Raw genomic sequence first — 20,903 nt, 5'->3', positions numbered from 1 at the left:
ATTAACTGAAATAATGTTGTTTAGGCTACAGGAATTTGTTTAGCTCTACTCTACTTTATTTCAATCAAAATAAGTTGCATGAAATATTTTAAAAGCTAATAACTTTTCACCTACACAGATGACTCAGATGTATACCTATGGAGCTGAGACTACAAAATGTTCATCCTTCAGTGCTATATTTATACTGATATTCCGCAATGTAAATCTACTGTTAATTTTATTTTGGGATTCTAGATCACATGCTGTCTTGTTTCATTTGTTGCAAAAATGCTACAAATTCAAAAGAAAAATTAAGAAGTGATTGCATCGTATCACCATTTTTCTCTAGCTTCAATAAAGCTAGGTACTGGAGATTTGTAGAAAGAAATTGCTTCCATTGATGGAGAATAATTTAGAGAAAACCCAGAAAGCCAATCACAAATATGAATCTGGTGTTTTCTACATCATACAATAAAAGCTGCAATTCCACAACTTGGTGTTTGAACTTGTTGATTCTGGCAAATATCAGCTGAAAACTCTTCTACAGCTTATACCTTGCCCTGACGCCAAGGTATCTGTGACTATGGAACACTAGCTGAAGTCTCCCTAGGCTATAGTCTCCCTCTGAAGATCTTGCCTGGCTGCAGTCCAAACTGAAAATAGTTGGGGTTTTTTCCTGACAGCAAGAAATGGCTAATGGGAACTCTACTGCTACTGTGAAAACACCAAAAATAGAATACAGTTCCTCAGATCCCAAAGTTCAGGAAGTAACTAATTATAAAAAAAAAAAATAGCAAAAAACATTACTTGAAAGGGGTGTGCAGAGATGCATATTTACTCCACCTATATTTTAAGATCCTGGGCATACATACTCTTTTGTCCAGAAGTCAGACAGATTTGTTAGAACAGTACCCTGGCCTAAAAAGCAAATTCTCGTAGGATGCTTATTTCAAAAAGTAATTAAGCCCAAGGAACTTGACATCCACTGGAAACCAGTAACATTCTTTAATATAAGTTCATTACTATTTTGAAATAAAACCATCAGAAAAATGTATCCTGACAGTATATGTCGCATACTGTAAGGTAGATGAGGAGTTGTTCACTGCGAGTCCTCATCTAAACTATCATCATGCTTAGACTCACCAACTAACAGTGAGTTGTATTCCTTGCTCTCCTTTTTACAATGCATGATATTAGAGAGCACTCTTCAAATCTTTTGACTACTAGTGTGCAAGAAGAATTTTATCTGCTGGTACTCATTTACATTAGAGCTATATCCATAGTCTTCTATGTATAGCTAATGTAGAATTAGGTTAAGACATTTACAAACCTATACAAAATCGGCGGGATTTAATTTTTTCAAATAAAGATTGCTCAGAACATGCTAACATAAAAGTCTGAATAGCTTACTGAGCACTACAAACCCTGGCAAGAAGAAAAACAAAATATAATTTCTCTATATTACAAAAAACCAAGTATATGTGATATGAATTTTTAAGTAGTTTCTATTAACCATCAGCTTTTTGGTAGAAGAGTTGAAATTTATCCAAACATCATGGAACACTCTGTAACTAAATTGATGGTCATGCTCCAGTGGTATTTTTTACTTTCCTGTATTTACATACAAATTAAGTCACTGTCTTTTGTTCTATCTCACAATAAAAACACATACTCAATTCTTTTTTCAGCATCAGTATTTTTCAGGGCACATCCCAAAAGCTTCTATAGCTAGAAGCTACAACTATATAACTATAGCTAGATATGGCCCAGATGTGGCCTGTAACAAGACAATCATGGAATCTTTGGGCTGGAAGGGACCTTTTAAGGTCATCTAGTCCAACAGCCCTGCAATAAGCAGGGACATCTTCAACTAGAACAGATGCTCAGAGCCCTGTCCAGCCTGACCTTGAATGTTTCCAGCGATGGGGCATCTACCACCTCTCTGGGCAACCTGTACCACTGCTTTACTACCTTCACTGTGCAAAATTTCTTCCTTATATCTTGTCTAAATCTACCCTCTTTTAGTTTAAAACCATTACCTCTGGTCCTATTGCTACAGGCCCTGCCAAAAATTCTGTCCCCATATTTCTTATAAGCCCCCTCTAAGTACTGATAGGCTGCAAATAAGGTGTCCGCGGAGCCTTCTCTTCTCCAGGCTGAACACCCCCAACTCTCTCAGTCTGTCCTCACAGCAGAGCTGTTCCAGCCCTCGAAGCATTTTTCTGGCCGTCCTCTGGACCTGCTCCAACAGGTCCATGTCGGTCCTGTGCTGAGGGCTCCAGAGCTGGATGCAGTGCTCCAGGTGGGGTGTCACCAGAGTGGAGTAAAGGAGTAGAATCCCCTCCCTCAACCTGCTCGCCACGCTGCTTTGGATGCAGCCCAGAATACCATTGGCCTCCTGGGCTGTGAGCGGACATTGCTGGCTCATGTCCAGCTTTTCATCCACCAGTACCCCCAGGTCCTTCTCAGCAGGGCTGTTCTCCATCCCTTCATCCCCCAGCCTGTACTGCTACCAGGGATTGCCCCAACCCAGGTGCAGGACCCTGCACTTGGCCTTGTTGAACCTCATGAGGTTCACATGGGCCCATTAATTTACCAATAGAAAATGCACCTAGTGGTATCTCAAGCATGTCAGAATGTAAAGATGAACTCAAAACTATAAACATAAGGGGACAAATGTACATATACATTTGCATATGTGAAGTACGTATGTGTACACATGTATACATTTAAGTATATATTCACATATTAACTATGCATTATTATAGATGTGATATCTATAAAATATGTATTATTCACCCACTAGATAATCTGCATCGTTAAGCCCATTTACACTAAATATACCTACAGAAAGTCAAAAGAGGTGATGGAGAATCGGAGATGGTGAAGTTACTAGGGAAGAATGAATAGCTTATGGGAGATAAGAGGCAGTGATGACATTGCAGAAGGGTAGTGGCTGGAGTGAAATTAAACATACATATAATCAGTAAGAGGGCAACTAACCTCATTCATGAATCATGATTTGTTCTGTTCTGGATGAGCTGTTTTGTTGTTTGCAAATAACCTGTGAGTTATTGGTATAAAAAAATAAAAAAGTCTGCAGAGACTTAATTCTTCCTTCTGATGGCTGATACAACTACCAGAAGATTTGCTACACGACTCTAGGAAAGCTATATTGAAGAGCTATCTTGAGAAAGTTGGCATTTCAGCTGTGGTTGAGAGGTTCTGACTCTGTTCTCTCCTTGATCAATACACTAATGTATCTCTTTCCAAGAATGGGTTTTGAAATTGCCAGCAGTATCATAATAATGCCTTCCTGTCCTATACTAGGTTTTGTATTTTTAAATTTATTTTAAACACCAGCATAGCCATAGCCATATTGAAAAATGTCACTATATTTAGCTATATCCCCATTTTACATGGGAACCCCTGAAAGAACTATCATATCCTTTCATTACTACTTCAGCTAACCACTTCATCCTCATTATTTCACATTGAATGAAATTAAGCATCTGATTCAGAAGTCCAAGGACTCCTAGTAAATGACTATGTAACAACACTTTCCAACTATTTCCATTAACATTTATGATACCGCAGTCAGGGACACAGGGACTTTGGAGGGCTCAACATTTGAAAAGTCAGAGAAGGAGCCCAATTAAAATTCTATTTTTTATGACAGTAGAAGTAGAGATAACTGTTAGGAAGAAGAAGAATATTGCTAGTTGTCAGCACTGTACAACACATCTTGAATTCACCTATCCTCAACTGGACAGCAGTTGGGGAAAAAAGGAAGTATGAGGGAAGGCCACAAGATACGTTTGGACCAGTAGTAGATAATGTTACCAACAGGTAGGTATCAGGATGAAATAACAGCAAAATGTAACAAGTTCCTGTATAATTAATTTGGATTTAATTATTGCTTGTTATTAGTAACACACTTAGGTACAGTCTATATATTGCCATAACTGAAGCCAGAAAATTTAAAGTGGAAAATAATTTTACACCAATTAAATAAAATCTCTGTATTTGTAAACCTCATAGTCCTCAGAGAAATAATAAACACAGTTATACTCTAGAAATACACTAGATGTGCAACTAATGGGCTACTCTGATTTCTTTCTTGGTCCTCATGAACCTTCACACATACAACCGCTGAAGCCAATAACTTAAGTTTCTTGACTACTTATTTACCATCTGAATGAGACATTCACTATTCAGTGACAAAATAATTTGAAGCTTCAGTTGAAATTATTAAAAAAAAAAAATCAATTTCAGTGAAATTATAAAAATCATTAGTCTTTTTACATATGCAACAGACATTATAAAGCTGTCTAAAGGAGCTACATTTTAGCAGGTTCCTGCATTTTTAATTCAGAATTGAGTATTTCCTTAAAACAGAGAGATGAAATCAGGTCAGTTTTCATTTTAAAGATTAATACAATTTTATCTTAAGTTATAGTAGCTGACAATTACTAAATACCCAATTACTGTTGGACTATCTAATGACAAAGCCTATGCGCTTACCATAATTGTACAACAGTGTTCTAGTATAAATAGGTGTATATAAATATATTTACACTATCAAAGCTAGTATAAAATTGAGATGGAAATATGTAGACATGAAGAGGTAAGCTTAACTTCCTGTTTTCATCTTTGTAAAGTCACAAAATAATTTATCAAGAAATAATTGAAGAATTTCCTATTATTTAATTAATGTATCTACCGTGAACTTCCTTTCAGTTTCGATTGTTATACACACCAAAAATAAGTTTTGATGCTTCTTGAAGTTTTAAACTCCAAACTCATGCCTCTAGCAAGTTAAGATCATTCTCCCATGAAAGACATACTGTGTTGATTTGAAATGGAAAATTGTAAATGCTATTTTAAAATAAAAGCTGTTAAGTCAACAGGATATGCTTTGGAAAAAGTGTCAGTTTATGGAAAACACACAATTGGGGCTATTTAGGTAGAAAAGCAGCGGTCTGCTGCGGTGAAATCTAAATTATGCAGTCCTAAGAGTGAACAAGAAGACTTAGAAACAAATACAGAGAAGTGAATGAGTAAATTAAGGCAAATTATAGCACAAAGTGACTATTTACAACACTTGTATACACAGTTTATTTCACAGAAAAGTTCGTCTTCCACTGGAGAGAAGCAAGGGAAAACAGCTAACATTGTTATGTTTATTTTTGTCAAACTAGTTACTCCAGCTAACAAAAGTAAGTTGGAAGCTTTTTAAATAAATATGGTTCCACATTATATTTCTAACAGACCAAGAGTCCAAATGGGCAGTATTTATCAACACTAATCCCATGAAGCTTCTGGTTTGAATAAAGATTCTATTACCACCCAAGGAACACTATTGCTGAATACAACATTTAGTTAAGGATAGTCAGTTCAAGGCAAATTCATATACAGATATTTGTATATAAAAAGAACCTTTTTCCCCCCTCATAGGAATAATAATTATTCTATATTCACCTTGTGGTTGACGACTTGGATGATATATCTGAAGATCAAATGGCTGAGCACTTGTTTTTTGTATTACACTGACATTTTGGCCAGTCCATTTATTAGCTTTTGCAAGTGTATTGGTCCGCCAGTCTGTCCAATATACTTCACTCCCATACAAAGAAACAGCAAAAGGGTGAGAAAGATATTCATGACCCCGTATAATCTCTATCATGCTGGTTCCATCATATAATGCAGAATAAATGGCATCCGATCTACAAGATAAACCCAAATTTAAGATTATATAACAATAAAATAAAAATCACACAACCATTATGACATTGGTGCAAAATGTATAAAAACCTTAGTCTTACATACTGGTAAGGTCAACGAATGTTTACAGCAGAATCATTAACTTCAGAGTTGATTTAATTCCCATTATCAATTTAACTAGGGATATGAAATACTGGTTTGCTTGCATACTGTTTATAAAAGGTAGATTTAACCTCCATGCTGTGAAAGTACAGGAGGTCAATTGGTTTCCATTTCAGTGAACTTACAGAAAAAACAGTGAAACAGCTTGGGTCTTCCATGTGGCACAGAAGCCATGGATGATACCACAGGGAACCAGGAGACATGGATAACGCCACTACTGGCAGGGCAGAGGCCTCACTGTCCAGGGCCATGTCCCACTGCCCCCATGCAGGGAGAGCAGGGCAGGTCCCAGGGATGGCAGTCAGGTTCAGCCAAGAGTTCAAATCACCAGAAGCGTTTGTGGTGACAAGACAGGATCAGACCAGGAAGCCACTCTGTGGGTTAGGGTCTGGACCAACACGGCCCGCTGCCAGACAGGCTGGAAACTGGTGCTCCCAGCGGTGCCACTCAGGCTGGGGCCGAGTTCCTGGACTGCGCTGAAATTGGCTCCTAGGACCATGGGCAGGCTGTGTGGAGGGAGGTCCCTGAGAAGACTGGTAAGGGCCTTTAAGGTCTGCCGTACAGGCCATGAAGACCGTGAATAAATTATTTATAATAGTAATGCAATTAAAGACCTGTACATACTGTACATTTGCACAGAAGACTATGTACATAATGTACATAACTACATTCCACTTACAATGTAGTTCATATTTTTGTACGCAAGTAGGGATTTAAGAACAGATAATAAGAATATTGTTATCACTTTACCTGGCATCTGTCCATACTATTCTTTTTTCAAAGTGATCTACAGTAAGGCCATTAGGCCAGGCTCCAGTATCCATATCTTTATATATGATCTTCCTTTCTGCCCCGCTCATGGAAGCGGATTCAATGCGAGGAAAATTTGCATCCCAGTCTGTCCAAAAAAGAATTCTGGTGAGAGGAAAAGGAAAAGATATGTAAGAAAATATTAAAGCATGTAGAATAATTTCAAATGTCTCAATAAGAGAATAACTGGAAAAAAGTTCAAACATTCACATGTTTTAAATGAAAGGAATACACATAGGTGAGTTTGGGCAATTATACACATTCCTTGAAGTAATAAGGTAACATGGAGGTAATATTTCATTATTAGTGTTAAGAGCAATCGGGAAACTCAAGTTTTTTAAAAACTAGAAGTTCAATAGCATTCATTTTTTCATGCCCATTAATACAAGTAACAGCTTGTCTTGTCTTCCTTCTATAATTAGAAACCCATCTCATTAAAAAAAAATTATGAGAGCCTTTGAAAGCAATCCACAGATGAGGATGATGGGGAAAGGAGAAAGGGAAGAAAGGTGATTTGAGGCAGCAGGTATTAAGGAACATGATAAACTAGAGATTTCCATTTGTTACTACGAGAGTTCCAATGAAGACCCCTGGATTTTGGTATGTCGCTAACAAATTCTATACAGATTGGTCTTGCTAAGAAAACTGAAAAGATGTGTTGTGTGGTAGGCTCTCTCAGTTATGTACTGTCTCCAATTTTTTTCCAGTAAGGAGAGCTTTCACTTGTACAACCGAAGAAGTTTCTTGTTAAGTAAGAGAAGCAGTGTCACCAAAAGGCTAAAATTACACTCTGTTCTTAGCTTATGAAGCTTTTAACAATACACAATTTTTTTTTTTAATTTGTTAAAGGAAAATAATACCTTTGATATCAAAAAACTTTTAATTAGTTGTAAAGAGTGAATTACAGTGAATAACAAAACCAAAACTTTTGACAGGTAACATCAGACAGCTAACATAGAATAGCTTATCCTAATACAGCCTCTCCAGTTAATAGATGCTACATTAAATAGTAAGGTGTAAGGCTATAAAAAGGCCTGTCTTCCTACCAAACTCCATTTCTAATCCCCTTCCTGGGCGATGGTCTCTGCTCCGTCTGCGCGCTGTGCATACAGGCCGCTGCGTGCCAGCAGCTGGAGCCAGACGACAGGTCACGGGGCCTGTACGCCCGAGGGACCGGGGGGCCAGGCTAACTGGCAGGGAGACCCTGAGGTTGGGGCCTGACTGAGAGACGTGTACGTGTGTGTGTGCCAGCGGGGGACAGCGAGGATCCAGGGCTAGCTACTGGCTAGGGCTGGGTGCCTAGGCCCAGCCACAGCAGGGTGTGTGACGCCATCCTCACCAGCAGCTGGGGTGGGGCTGCAGCCCCCGGGGCTCATATGCCCCGGGGCCAGGAGCTGGGCAGCCCAGCGATCCCAGGGCCAGTCACTGTCTAAACCTGGCTACTGAGGGAATCCACAGTATACATACCTATATATTACCCACTAAAAATCTTCATCCTTAACAGCCAGCGAGGTTAATAGAATGAGACTATTGGTGCTGTTTGTCTCCGCACTGAGAGTTTCTGCCTGTGTAGACTTATGTGGCCAGTCACGTGTATATGTATATCTGTATGTGTGTGGACTGGGAATTCATGCTCAGCCTCGCTGCAGGTTGGAATCGAAGACATGCAGCTATGGCAGCACCGCCTCCATAAGGATACAGGATTTGTGCAATCCTAACACAACTGTCTACTTTGAAACATCATATTTGTTTATTCATATTTGTTTGTGAAAAGATTGAAGAGCTGTTCCCATCTGTGTTCAACGATTTTATTCTTTCCTCGCTTCTAACAAACTGTAGCACACAATTGCTTCTAGCTTTTCAAAAGGCAGATTAAGCCTTCAGTTTCAGGAAGAGTTGTGATTTGACTTTTTTTTTTCCTCCCAACCATTTAATTTGAACAACTTATCTGCCAATTCTTCCGCCAACAGGATGCCTCTCTTTTAAAGATCTCTATAGATAAGCAATGCATTCTATAAATAAGCTTTCTAGCATCTGAATTGAAAGGGCAGGGTCCTTACTCATTAAAGCATGTACTTCCTAATTCAGAATTTTAGGTCCCAAAGGGACCTCAGGCCTCAGAATCTAGGACCATTATCCACTTTTATTTTTATGTAGTACACAGTAGTGTATTCTGAAATAAATGTTTAGTGAAGACACATGATAGACCACAGCAGGTTCCTAAAGAAAATTAAATATGATCATTCTGCAAGCTCATTGTAATTATATTATTTCTGGCCACATTTAATTAGTTGGGTGGGTTTGTTTTTTGTGGTTGGTTTTTTTTTTTTTGTGTGTGTCATCTCCACCCCCCGCCCAAGGAATAATTATGAGAAGAGGATGTAGCTATTGACCATTACCTTTTGTTAACTCTAAAAGGATCCAGCTACACACAATATTGGGTGATGAGGTTACTGTAACGTGTTCGCAATTTCAAATAGCCTGAAAACACTGCTCTAACTCCAAGAATTTTAAAATTTTTGTAGTAAACGACTGAATTTCAATACAGAATCAGAACTGACACCTAGCTTAACAGGGGGTTAAAGGTTCCATGAACAGTTTTACTTCCCTTCTGCTACTTAAGTCTATTGACTTAAATTTTAATACAAATGTATGGACCATTTTTACTCTGCCCAAAAATGAGAGGTTAGTTTTAAAAGGAAGCAAAAATAACCTAAGCAAAGTTTTAATGTTAATTTTTTTTTTTTACTGTGAAGATTTTAAAATGGAATTGTGCAATAGATTTGTGTTTGATGATTACTAAAATTATATTTTATGGGAAAACAGATTTTATTGTGTTAGCATATTACCAAAATCAGGCAATATTTTAACTTAGGCATACTTCACCACACTCAATTTTGGCCTGTTTTAATTAATGTTTTGTTTGATATTATGAAAACATTCTAATATCTATTAGAAACATTGAATTATGACAGGCATTAGATAAAAATATCTATTTGTGGTAGTAGGCTGAATCTACTACACTCAGTTACTTATGATTAATAACATTCCAGTTTACAGAATATTCCTTATGAATAGGTAGAAAAAATACTGTAGAAGTTGGCAAGCATTATCTCCACTTTAAAGACAGAGACCAAAACACAAAAGTTGGGATTTACCTCACTCAACTTTTAGTCCTCCAGTAACATCTAAGCTATACTTTTATAGGCCCACAAAAAAAATATAAAGATCTATCTCTAAGTGAGAGGAATCCCCTTGGAAATATCTAAATCTGTCCATTAATAACACAGGAAGGTTAGACCAAAGGCTTCACTTACTATCATCCGCACTAAAAAATTAAATGAAACAATCACATAGCAAGGGAATTAATTTGCCAACAAAATAGATCCCTGTATCTCCCGACTTACCTTTTCTTAACTCTTTTCATTAGGGCAAAACACACTAAAAATGGATTGTATTTAACTCAAAATACACTTTCAAGAACTATCAAAGACAAATTAGGAACTATACGTCACAGCAAAAGGAAATAAAATAATATCACACTTAAACCTCTATCTTTAAAATGCTTTTCAACATGAAAAAGTTTTTTTTTCTCTAATTACCCATATCTGGGATCCAAAGCAATAGCCCTTGGATGTTCCATAGCTCCTGCTATCAGCGTTGTTCTCAAAGTGCCATCTAGTTTTGCTACTTCAATTTGGTCCAAATTGCTGTCTATCCAGTATATGTTTCCTGCAATCCAATCTACAGTAAGACCTTCAGGTGTGGCCAGGCCATGTTGCACTACCACCTCAATGGCACTAACACCTGAAAAAAAAAAAGCAAGCAGTGGGGGAAAGAGAGAGTCTTAAATAGCTAATATAGAGTCTGATATAGTGAACATGGACATACAGGTCTATCATATGCTTTTGGAGTGAATTCTTGATTAATCTGATGGATGATAATCCTTTGTTCCACGTGACATTTCTTCTTTACAAATGCGATAGACTGCTGTAAATAAGTACACTTTTGGCAATATACAAATAAACTTCATTTCACAGTAATAGAACTTTTTAGTTCCCTGATGCTTTAGCAAGTAAAGCTCTGAAGCTTTAAATAATGGTCAGAGATCACATGCAGAGTAACACAGGAGATGTACATGTGCCCTATTAGCAGGGACCTCTTTTGCAGCATCTGTGAAGGACATGCTCACGCTTTGCCTCCCAGTGACCAGACATGCTAGACAAAACTCAGGCAGCTCTATTTCAGTTCCTTCTCAATCAGAAAAAGAGAAAACTGAAACACTGTGACGAAGGCAGAAATGGCAGGGAGAACCCTGTTTGGACTACACATTTTGAAAAGCTCTGCAATAAATAGCCTTTGTTCCTTCGAATTCACATGCACAACTCATACTGGCACTGCCTACTAACAGCTCTTCCCTAGCAAATACTTCCTCTGGAGGGTCTCAAAATTTTCACACAAACGGCAACTACAAAAGCACTCTGTTAGCCCTCAGGACTTCCAGGAAGGCACAATGCTTTTTGCAGATGCAACTCAGTTCTTGACAGCTGCAAGACTGAGGGAGTAAATTTTTTTTTTAATAGAGCACAGAAGTGACTTGCGTTTGATATAGTGTGACAACAACAGACTACCATACTGGTTTCATACAAACACCATAATCATTAATGAGAAGTAGCAAGTCTTTGGTTGTCTTCACATAGCTAGCAGTGTAGGACCTTTCCTGGTCTGGGTCTGTGGATATAAAAATACCCACAAATACCATCTACAAAGGAGAAGAAAAAAAACCCCAGACCAAAAAACATGTTGGAGAACATACACACAAATGCATATCTGAACTTTTACAAAAGTAAATTAAACATGCTTATGCCTGTTAGCTCATGCAGGAATGAAAGCACCTGAATATACACTTCAACAAAGAACATTCTGTAGAAACACTTTTGTATATATTATGAGATAATATTGAATTATAGGCGTAATTACGCCACCAGAGCAAAGAACAAGTCTTTCTGAGTGCTATAAAGTTATGAAGCAAAATCTTTCACCTAGTGAGAGCAGATTAATTTATCAGATATCTGATAAATTCTTATATGTCTTAAACAAGGTGAAGGTAAATTACAAAAAATGAAAAAAAAAAAATCAATATTGCACTCATTGGACTAGGAAGAAAAACTCTTTACATCTGACATTTTCTTCGTCCGATAGCCTATTGCAAAAGGAAACTTTTATAACAAAAATTCTCCTTCTAGCTCTACATCAAGTACAATCTAGATATACACCTTTTTAAAGGCAGAATGCCATCACAAATTTTGTTTCTGTGAACGGTAGCTCAGTTACAATTTATCACCCTGCAACTGCAGTTGTTCTTACTGTTAAGAATTAAAGATTAAATTCATACCTCCAGTATCAGAGAGCTTGCCTCTGTAAATTTTGTCCTCTACCACATCCGTCCAGTACAGTAAACTCTGACTGAAATGAAAATCGAGTGCTATTGTATTTCTTAAACCAGGAACTAAAAGGCTGTAGTCACGTTTGTGAAGATCAATTTTTCTGATCTCGTGTCGTATAGAAAAAATTATGAAAGCCTCAAATGGATCTGGAAGCAGAAGATTACATATTTCAAAAGGATAATAAAGAAGATATTGTTACATATTGATAGAAATGACAAGTGGAATAAGAACAACAGAATACTTTATCAGGAGAAATAGATGATTAAAACAATTCCTCTTCTGATAAGGAGTCTTTCAAATACATTTTTAGTCCCACAGACTTCTCACTTCTCCCTTCCAGCATTATCTTTGATCACCACTAGAGATATTAAACATTAAATTTGGGAATATCAAACGCAACTATTGAACCATGTTTTGTAGCTTTACCACAAAGAGTCCACAATTAGAGTTTTTAAAGGTCACATGTAATCAAAATAATATCTGTTTTTTCCAAAAGTACCAGAAAAATTAATCCATTAAATTATACACTGTTTCAAATGCCAGTTGGCCAAAACAATTTACTAAAATATATGCAACGTACCTTTTGAATATATATAAAGGACCTTGTTTTTTCAATTGAAGTGCTTAAAAAAACCCCTCAACCCAAACTTCCAAGCAAGGAAATTAACAGTTTATATGTTTATTGACACAGCCCATCACACACCCAACCAGCACTAATTTCTCCTTCCTTTGTTATTGAATTAATGCTAGATTATTTGTGCCTGTGATCTTACATCAAATTACACATAGATATCTGTAACTGCTCTCTGCATAGGTCAAACATACTATAAAATTGATGGTTTTATTACAGTTCTTACATATTTTAGATTAGGAAAAGCTTTTCAAACAAGTAACTGTGTTAATAAAACAAACAAGATGAAAATTGGATTCTGTAAACTGTTGAATCAACTTGGTATATCCATTTTAATAAAGATTTTTCACACCAGTCGTCCTCTATGGGAAAGGAGCTTTTTTTTTTTTCAGTTCTGTTTTCCATACAATTAAACCTCTGTTGTATATAAAAGACAGATTATTGGCAATTTATGGCAATAGGCAATGTTGCATTGTTCTTCTAAGATAGTCAAAGAAAGGTTGCACAAATTATCACCAAATACAGATATGCTTATATACCTCTTTTTGAAAAGATTAATTTCATGTTCTTCTCTTGATAACCATTGCACAAACAGATTAAATTATCTATGATGTTTTAAGTTATTCAGGTACCTCAGTAGAGCTATGTTTCTGCTCTTGAAGTACTTGTTAATAATCTGGCTTGGACTTTCCAAATGATCTTCCTATTTGCTAAAACAATGAATGACTTTCTGCAAAGGTAATTTTTCAAAGCTCTGCAGTAGTTAAATAATTTAATGAAGAACAGGATTACTGAAATTAGTAGCTATTTCACAAGTACCAGTTACCTGAACCTGAGAAACAGGTTATGGCACTTCCCAATTTCTGATAAATCGGCAGCTATTATGCAGACCACAGGCTACTGACATACGGCTTTTTAGGGAACTCCAGTGCGTAAGATGATGGACATCACCAGTAGCTTCTTTTATGTTTCTCAGATAATTAACATCACAATGGAAAAAAAGAAACCTAATAAATCTGTGTACATGGGATGTGCTTTTTTCATTCAAAGTGGATAAAGTCTAGCTTAAGCTACATAACCTACAGTGCAAATTATCAAGTACACTGTTGAAAAGGATAAGAGTTCAATAGGATCTTGACAAATTTAAGGTACAATACTTAAGAATGTAAATGAACAATGAGAAATGGGTAAGAAAATGTGTGTAGGCAAAGTGACACCATTTTGTTTATTTGGACATTTTGGTTTAAATCAGCAGGTCACATGCTGCTTTCCCCCCCCCCCCCTTTCTTACCCTCCCCATAACAATGCAAAGATGTAAATTCAGATCCTTGGTTACTGTGGCCGATATATAGTCAAATCACAGATGTGATACTACACAAAACAAAAGAATAAGTGATTTTGTGACAAACAAGAGGCACTGCACCGCAGTGCAAAATTTCTCTGGAAAGAATTCAGAAAGCAGACAGAAACCAGTTTTACATAGGTTCCTCCATGATAAGGCTATTTAAATACAGCCAAATGGATAGCAGTAATTATCGCCTGGCTGGTGAGTTGTGAGTCAGAGTCCAGCCACCAGTCTGTTTTACATAATGTAGCGATCAGTCACCATCGCCTGGATGACTGGAGTAGTCTAGGATCTTATGTATTACTGCCTGACTCCCCCTATTATTTTATGTGTAGGTAAGTACCATGTTTCAAGGATAATAAGGTGCATAAAATTGAGTATATAACTGATACCAGATCTGTAGGAAAGAATCGAGAAAATCAAATCAGCAATGGCATGGCACTGTAAATAAGGTCAACTCAATTTTTGCACTTAAAATAAATATGACTTAATCCTTCCACTCCCTTCTCCTAAGCTTTGGGGAAGACAGTCTACAATACCATACCCTGTTCTGAGCACAGCTCAAAGAAGAATATGAATCAACAACAGGAATCCAAGAGGAAATCAGCAAGTGCTATAAGATATAGAAAGTATAGCTTGCAAGGAAAGAAGGAACGAACTGGAATTGCTTAGTTTAAAGAACAATGGAATAAGGTGAGCGGAAGCACATAAAATTCTCCAAAGACTTAAAAGGCTGATAAACTGATAATTGGAAAAATCTTGTTTTCTATATAAATAACAAGTAGGCCAAGGATTAAAGGTTTAAATTGGAGCAAGAAGACTCAGAAAGACTAGAAAAAAATCTTAAGGAGCGTGAGGCACTGAAACATCTCACCCCTGGGAAACTTGGAGTTGACCACTGAAGGTTTCTTGGAGGTCTTTGAAAGCAACAACAACAGCAATGTTAGATGTTCCTTCCAAACTCACCATTCAATGACTGTATAAAATGAGCTATAATATAGAATTTTTAGACTGAATTTAATCAATTTTATTTAAGGTTATGCTTCCATCACCCTATAAACCAAAAATTTGATATTATTTTCCCCACTTGATTCCTATTCTGGAAATTGAGAGCAAATACTTTTTATTTTACCAATTGATTAAGAATATTTTCATAAAATCTCATCTTAACTCAATCCAATGTAACAATTACCAATTCCATTCTTTAAAGCTTTTTTTTTTAAAGAAATTGATAACAACTTATTAGAGAAAACTAATACATTTCTGTACCTTCTGATTTTATGACTGCACTAATCATTTTTACCATACAGGTAAGTGCATAAAATATACAATAAAAACATAAAGCATGAACTGCATTAACAGTTTCAAGAAAGTATTCTGATAGAAGAGAACTGCCTAAACAACACACTCAAAAAAGACTATAGAAAGAATAATGCTTCACCATTTCCAGTGGTTTTAATTTAAAAATCCTTCTCGGGAAAAATGCTAACTGAAGCTTACTGTAACAACAGTAGCACAGCAAGCAACCTACACTGTGCTTTTATAAAATTTACCTTAAATAAAAATGATAACCCCATGAAAAGTCTGAAAAAAAAACTTCATTAAAAGTTTGACATTACTCAGACAGGATTAGACTATTGGGGTTTTTTTGCCTTTTTTTTTTTTTTTAAGGTTTTTTGTTTTTTCTCTGTTTTAGTATTGAAAACTACCTGGAAATTATAACAAAACTGAATTCAAATCCAGCTAAAACAGACCAAGCATACAGAGACATCATCCTCTTTTCCAAATATATCTAGTGATATAACACAGTTCCCACAATTTAGAAAAGGTTGACGGTTATTTTTTAACTAAATCTATACTATGCTAAGTGTTTCTGAGTTCATTAAACTTTTATTATACCAAATTCTGTAAGGCTGAACATAAACATGAAATTTAAATATCTTTCAAGAACAGATTTTTTTTTTTTCTGTATGCTTATCATCTAAAAGATTTCAAGTGCAATATATCAGCACAACTTATTTTGAAATGTTCCAAGAGAAACTAGGAAGAAGAGTATGAAGAGATATAATTTATATTGACTGAGTAACAGAGCTCTGTGGCATACTTTTAGTTCAATCAATATAAATTTAAACATGAATGAAACATTTAGTCTTTGGAAAATTAGTAAGGTAACAGGACACATGCCAGAGCAGCAAAAAGCAAACTAGATGGAAACAGGAGATATGGAAAGTGAAGAAACTCTGAAGGAGAAAAGCACACATCACTTAAAGCCTTAAAAGAGAGAAATGAAAAAGAAAATAACATCTCAATTCCAGCAATTTATTTCTATATACTTATTATTCCATAACTCATTACATTTCTCTGGTAATTAATTAGATTCTTCTGACACACTATTCGATTCTGATATACCATCAAAAAAAAAATTACATACATTACTACATTTTTAGCATTCATATTCCCATTAGATTTCTGATGGACACTGAAGTGAATGATTTTAGAATGTTTTGAAAAAATAAAGTGCTGCATACTAACTTTGCACGTTACTGCTGTGTACTAGTGAAATGTTTGACTATATATAGGAAAGTGCTATTTTAGATAGCAAAAAATATATCTAAGGGTGAGGTAATCATTTTCCTTTGAGTAATTTTTTTCTCCTGGAAAAAGGATTATTAGTTACTGCTACAATACACATACAATACAATACAACTCAACTCCCGGATCAAGGCATTTTAAATCACTATGGGTATTCTAAGAATTACTTTATACCAACTGGTACTATTGAAGAATTAGTTTGGCATTTGGGGGACTGTTTAGCTTCACAAGATTACTTTGAACTCTACTTGCAATAGTATTATATGAAAGCTTTTTCTTTATTTTATGTTCAGTTAGGATCTCATGCACAGAGACATAAACGGTATGGACATTTTGAGGCTAACATTCACAAATCAGACCAAAATTGCGCTCACTTTACTAAAATGCTGCTCATACAGTCAACAACTGAAGTATCAGAGGATCTGTCCTTCAAAGTATTTATCATAACTTTTAAATGAAATAAACTGAAAGAGGCCAAGATTATTAGTGACTATAAAAGCATATGTCATATTTAATATGGTGCAATTTTGTTGCAGGTTTGATGGCATTAGGGTAGTATCTTTACAGTTCGTAAAGAAAGGTATCATTTTTCTTTGTATCAGCTGACATCACCAGTCTCAGATCACATATTTAATACTACATTCTTTGAGAAAATCTGTAAAAGTCAATTTGTAACTTCAGACTCTTACCAACATCAATAAATATTAAGCAGAAACATCTCATGGGTTTAAGAAAAACTGAGAAACCGTAGCCTTACTTTTCTTACTTTCCAGCCTGAGTATAGTTTGCTTTGTTTTTTTTTACCTTAGCTTCCAAATACTGGTCTTTTCTATTTGCTTTAATTTAAAGTTTGTTTCAAGCTTTCTTCCAGCAAGTTACTAACACTGTCTTAAATACTTCTAATCCTTTCATTTCTGTAACCCAGTAAGATTGCATGTTTTGAATTATTGGAAATGTCCATAATAAAACACATTAGATAATTCAAACATCAATGAAAATAATACTAAAGCAGTGTCATAAAATAATAAATTTAACAGCAATAAAATAAATTTCAGATATACAGAACCACAGTAATATGCCTGTGAAGCATGATTTAAGAGTCTACTATCAGCATAGCTCAGTAATGTCTGAACGACATACGTTCCCAATCTCATACTGTAGTAGTAACTATTTACAGATGATAGTAACAATTATGGAGACAAAGACTCAATTTGGAGATCGTTCTGGAAATTATAGCAACAGTTATTCCAGCATGATGAATGAAATTCTTAACGGATTAAACAAGCAGCTCAAAGGCAAGACGTATAATTTGAGAGAACATCCATGACGTAAGCCTGAATTTTAATTATCCATTGTTTTGGCAAAGAGAAACATTATTTTTACTACATGCAATAGATATTTTGGCCATAAGTAAATTATAGGCTTCATTACTACTGCAACAAAGTTCTAAAATGTTTTGTAATTTAGCTCAAATATTGTCAAAGCAGAAGGATTAGAATTTGCCTTCTCTGAAATATGAACCATTAAGCTGCCTGCTAGCTACTAAATTATTTCAGGTGACTAGCAATATGAAACTTGGTCTTTTATTTCTAGCTTACCAATTCAGAATTTTGTCATGTGATTCACCTGAGGAAATGCTGAGTATCTCAAATAAATCATGAATATCTTAAGCATGATATCTATTGAATTATGAAATAATAACCCAAATAAACGATAGACAGTTTGGGAGATGTTTCTACTCAGAACTGCTAAGACACTATCAAAGAATAAAGATAATAAAGAATAAAAATGTCAAAGAATCCTAAACTGAAATTTTGAAAATCTGGACAGCAAAATCAATGCTATTTTTAAGTTCCTTCATGGGCAGTAATGTATGATGACAGTTTATATTGCACATACATGTTTGTATTTCACACACATATTCACACTGCACTTGAAAAAGACACCCCTAACATAGTTTCTAGATCATGCTTCGGTACATATCAATAGTGAAAAAAATAGCCAAACCCCATTTTGGCTTATGTTCGTTTTCTTCTTGATTAGAGCGCTGAATGGGCTTACTGATGTTAACAAAAAGTATCAGAATGTCGTAGCTGAAAAAATAGCTTAAATTGTGAACGGTAATATGCAGCAAATAATTGACCATATGAGCATTCATGCACATTCCAAATTACACTTCTGAACTCTCAAGTAGTACTGATCAATATTATGATGTCACAGATTGATCCATTTCTTCAAAATACATAGTAAATTCCCCATATTATATATATACACACACACACACTTACATATATTTATCTCTCTTTATCTCCCCTGCATATTAAATATACATGAAAAACTGTATAAAGCTTCAAACAACTTAGAAATTATTTGGTATTAATATTCTAAGAAAGTTTTAAAAAAATGAACTAATATTGCAATACTTCTTTATCCCACATCATGAAAAGGAATAGCTTTGAGTTCTTCAGATTGCTGTCAGCCCAACATTTGGATAATCCAAGCCTATATTTCTTATTTAAAAAAAGGAAATAACCTCTCACTAAATGGATGTAAGAGCTATTAACATTTGGAATATTGAAAACACACTGAATTTCAACTTACCAGTACTAACGCAATTTTCTCCATCCTTACTGAGCTTCCAGCCTTCGTAACATGAGCACTTGACAGTATTTTTATGCTGTTCACATACTTGACCACACTTAAGGTGCTTGGTACAGTAATCCATAATCTCACAAGTTTTCTTGTCTGTACTAAGGCTGAACCCTGCAGGGCAGGAGCATATAATTCTTCCTCCAGGAACCACAGAACATTGATGGCTACATCCACCATTGTTAAGTGAACATTCATCTGAAATAACATGGAAAAAAACCACCACAACATTAAGGGCCACAGAGTTGTCAGTTATATTGTATATTCTTAAAGTCACCAGGTCAACTAAAACATATAAAAGCCCCTAAGAAGCACAAACGAAATCTTAAATTTGTTAAACAGCTTTCTATATTTATTTTTAAAATTAGCTGATTTCTAAGTATGGAAGCTTTAGGGCAATCTTCCAGGATTTTAGAATAGCAGATGTACAATGTATATACATTTTTACAGACCTTCATGCATATTATTTCATTCACTTAAGAATTAAAGAGTGTCCATACAGAGTCAGTCCAAAGACTGTTATAGGTCAACCACCTTCAACGGTGACCAAAAGTTGATGAACAGCGAAATAAGCATACTTTCCCATATACTTCCCTTGCCTCCAGACAATTGACCTTGCGGGGAGAAGGCTCCAACTCTTAGTCCTATGTATCTATATCCCAAGCAACTTGTCAAAGAAACATACAAATAAGATTTAAAAAATCAGGATTTCTTTCTCCTTCTTTTTCAATAACAGCTGCTAGAGAATACTACTTCTGCATTCTCTGTGTCAGTGCTCTCACTTTATATTCTGCAGGTAACTGATGATTTGCCAAGCTCTGCTAAATGGATTGAAGGTGATTTGTGAAACCTTTAAAGCATCTCAATTAAAAGCATGATAATTGTGTCTGTGAGAAATTCTGTGACCTCTGGAGCAAAAAAGCATAGAAGTACTCCTTACCTCATAGTACTACTCATATCCAGGGAATCAATGGGAGGGACAAACTGGTCCATTGTTACACTGGAAACTAGGCTTCACTTCTATTTGTGCCTTTTAGTTTTTTTGTTTGATTCTAACTAGTCTCTGAAAGCCTTGCTCACTTGTGATAAGCTGTATAAAACAACAGTTTTCTACAGAAGAATTATTTCCTTCCCACTTATAAAAAAACAAACCAAAACCAAAAAAACACACCCCTCTTCTAACAGTCCCTCATTCAGATTTCAAGTTTGGTTTTTTGTGTGGATTTTTTTATCATGACAAAAAAGGATCACACTACTTAATGTGTCTAACATCCAAATGTGTTGCCCAACATCCCATATTTGACATTCTGTTTATGCTTAGTTATGTTTTAAAACAAAATAATTAACAACTGCTGAAATACTTGTTGACTAATAACACACCATCTAAAAGTTATAACAACCGTTAAATACAAGCTTGGCCCTACACAGTATCCAAGAGGATACAGGTGTCATGTTGGACTACTACTAATAGGAAGGTAATTGTCCAAACACAGAAATAGCAAAGAAATAATATAATTGACCTTACGCTATAACTTCTTTCACCTGCAATCTAGATATCATGGGA

General features: G+C 35.6%; 1 protein-coding gene across 1 annotated transcript in view; it reads right to left on the bottom strand.

Annotated features, from left to right (window-relative positions):
• Window positions 1–20,903, bottom strand: part of LRP1B (LDL receptor related protein 1B) — a gene marked incomplete at its 3' end in the record, with an annotated part of 741,532 nt that overhangs the window by 232,857 nt on the left and 487,772 nt on the right. Inside the window, exons 23-27 of the mRNA XM_082001234.1 lie at window positions 19,292–19,537; window positions 12,071–12,268; window positions 10,278–10,482; window positions 6,616–6,780; window positions 5,461–5,705 (exon numbers count right to left, since the gene is read on the bottom strand). Coding sequence (XP_081857360.1) covers window positions 5,461–5,705; window positions 6,616–6,780; window positions 10,278–10,482; window positions 12,071–12,268; window positions 19,292–19,537 — 1,059 coding nt within the window. The remainder of the gene's footprint in view (window positions 1–5,460; window positions 5,706–6,615; window positions 6,781–10,277; window positions 10,483–12,070; window positions 12,269–19,291; window positions 19,538–20,903) is intronic.

This window comes from Phaethon aethereus (assembly GCF_964289735.1).
Source record: "Phaethon aethereus genome assembly, chromosome: 6".
In the NCBI taxonomy this organism is placed as follows: Eukaryota; Metazoa; Chordata; class Aves; order Phaethontiformes; family Phaethontidae; genus Phaethon; species Phaethon aethereus.
The sequence above is the reverse complement of the archived record's forward strand: the minus strand, read 5'-3'. Positions and strand labels throughout refer to the sequence as shown.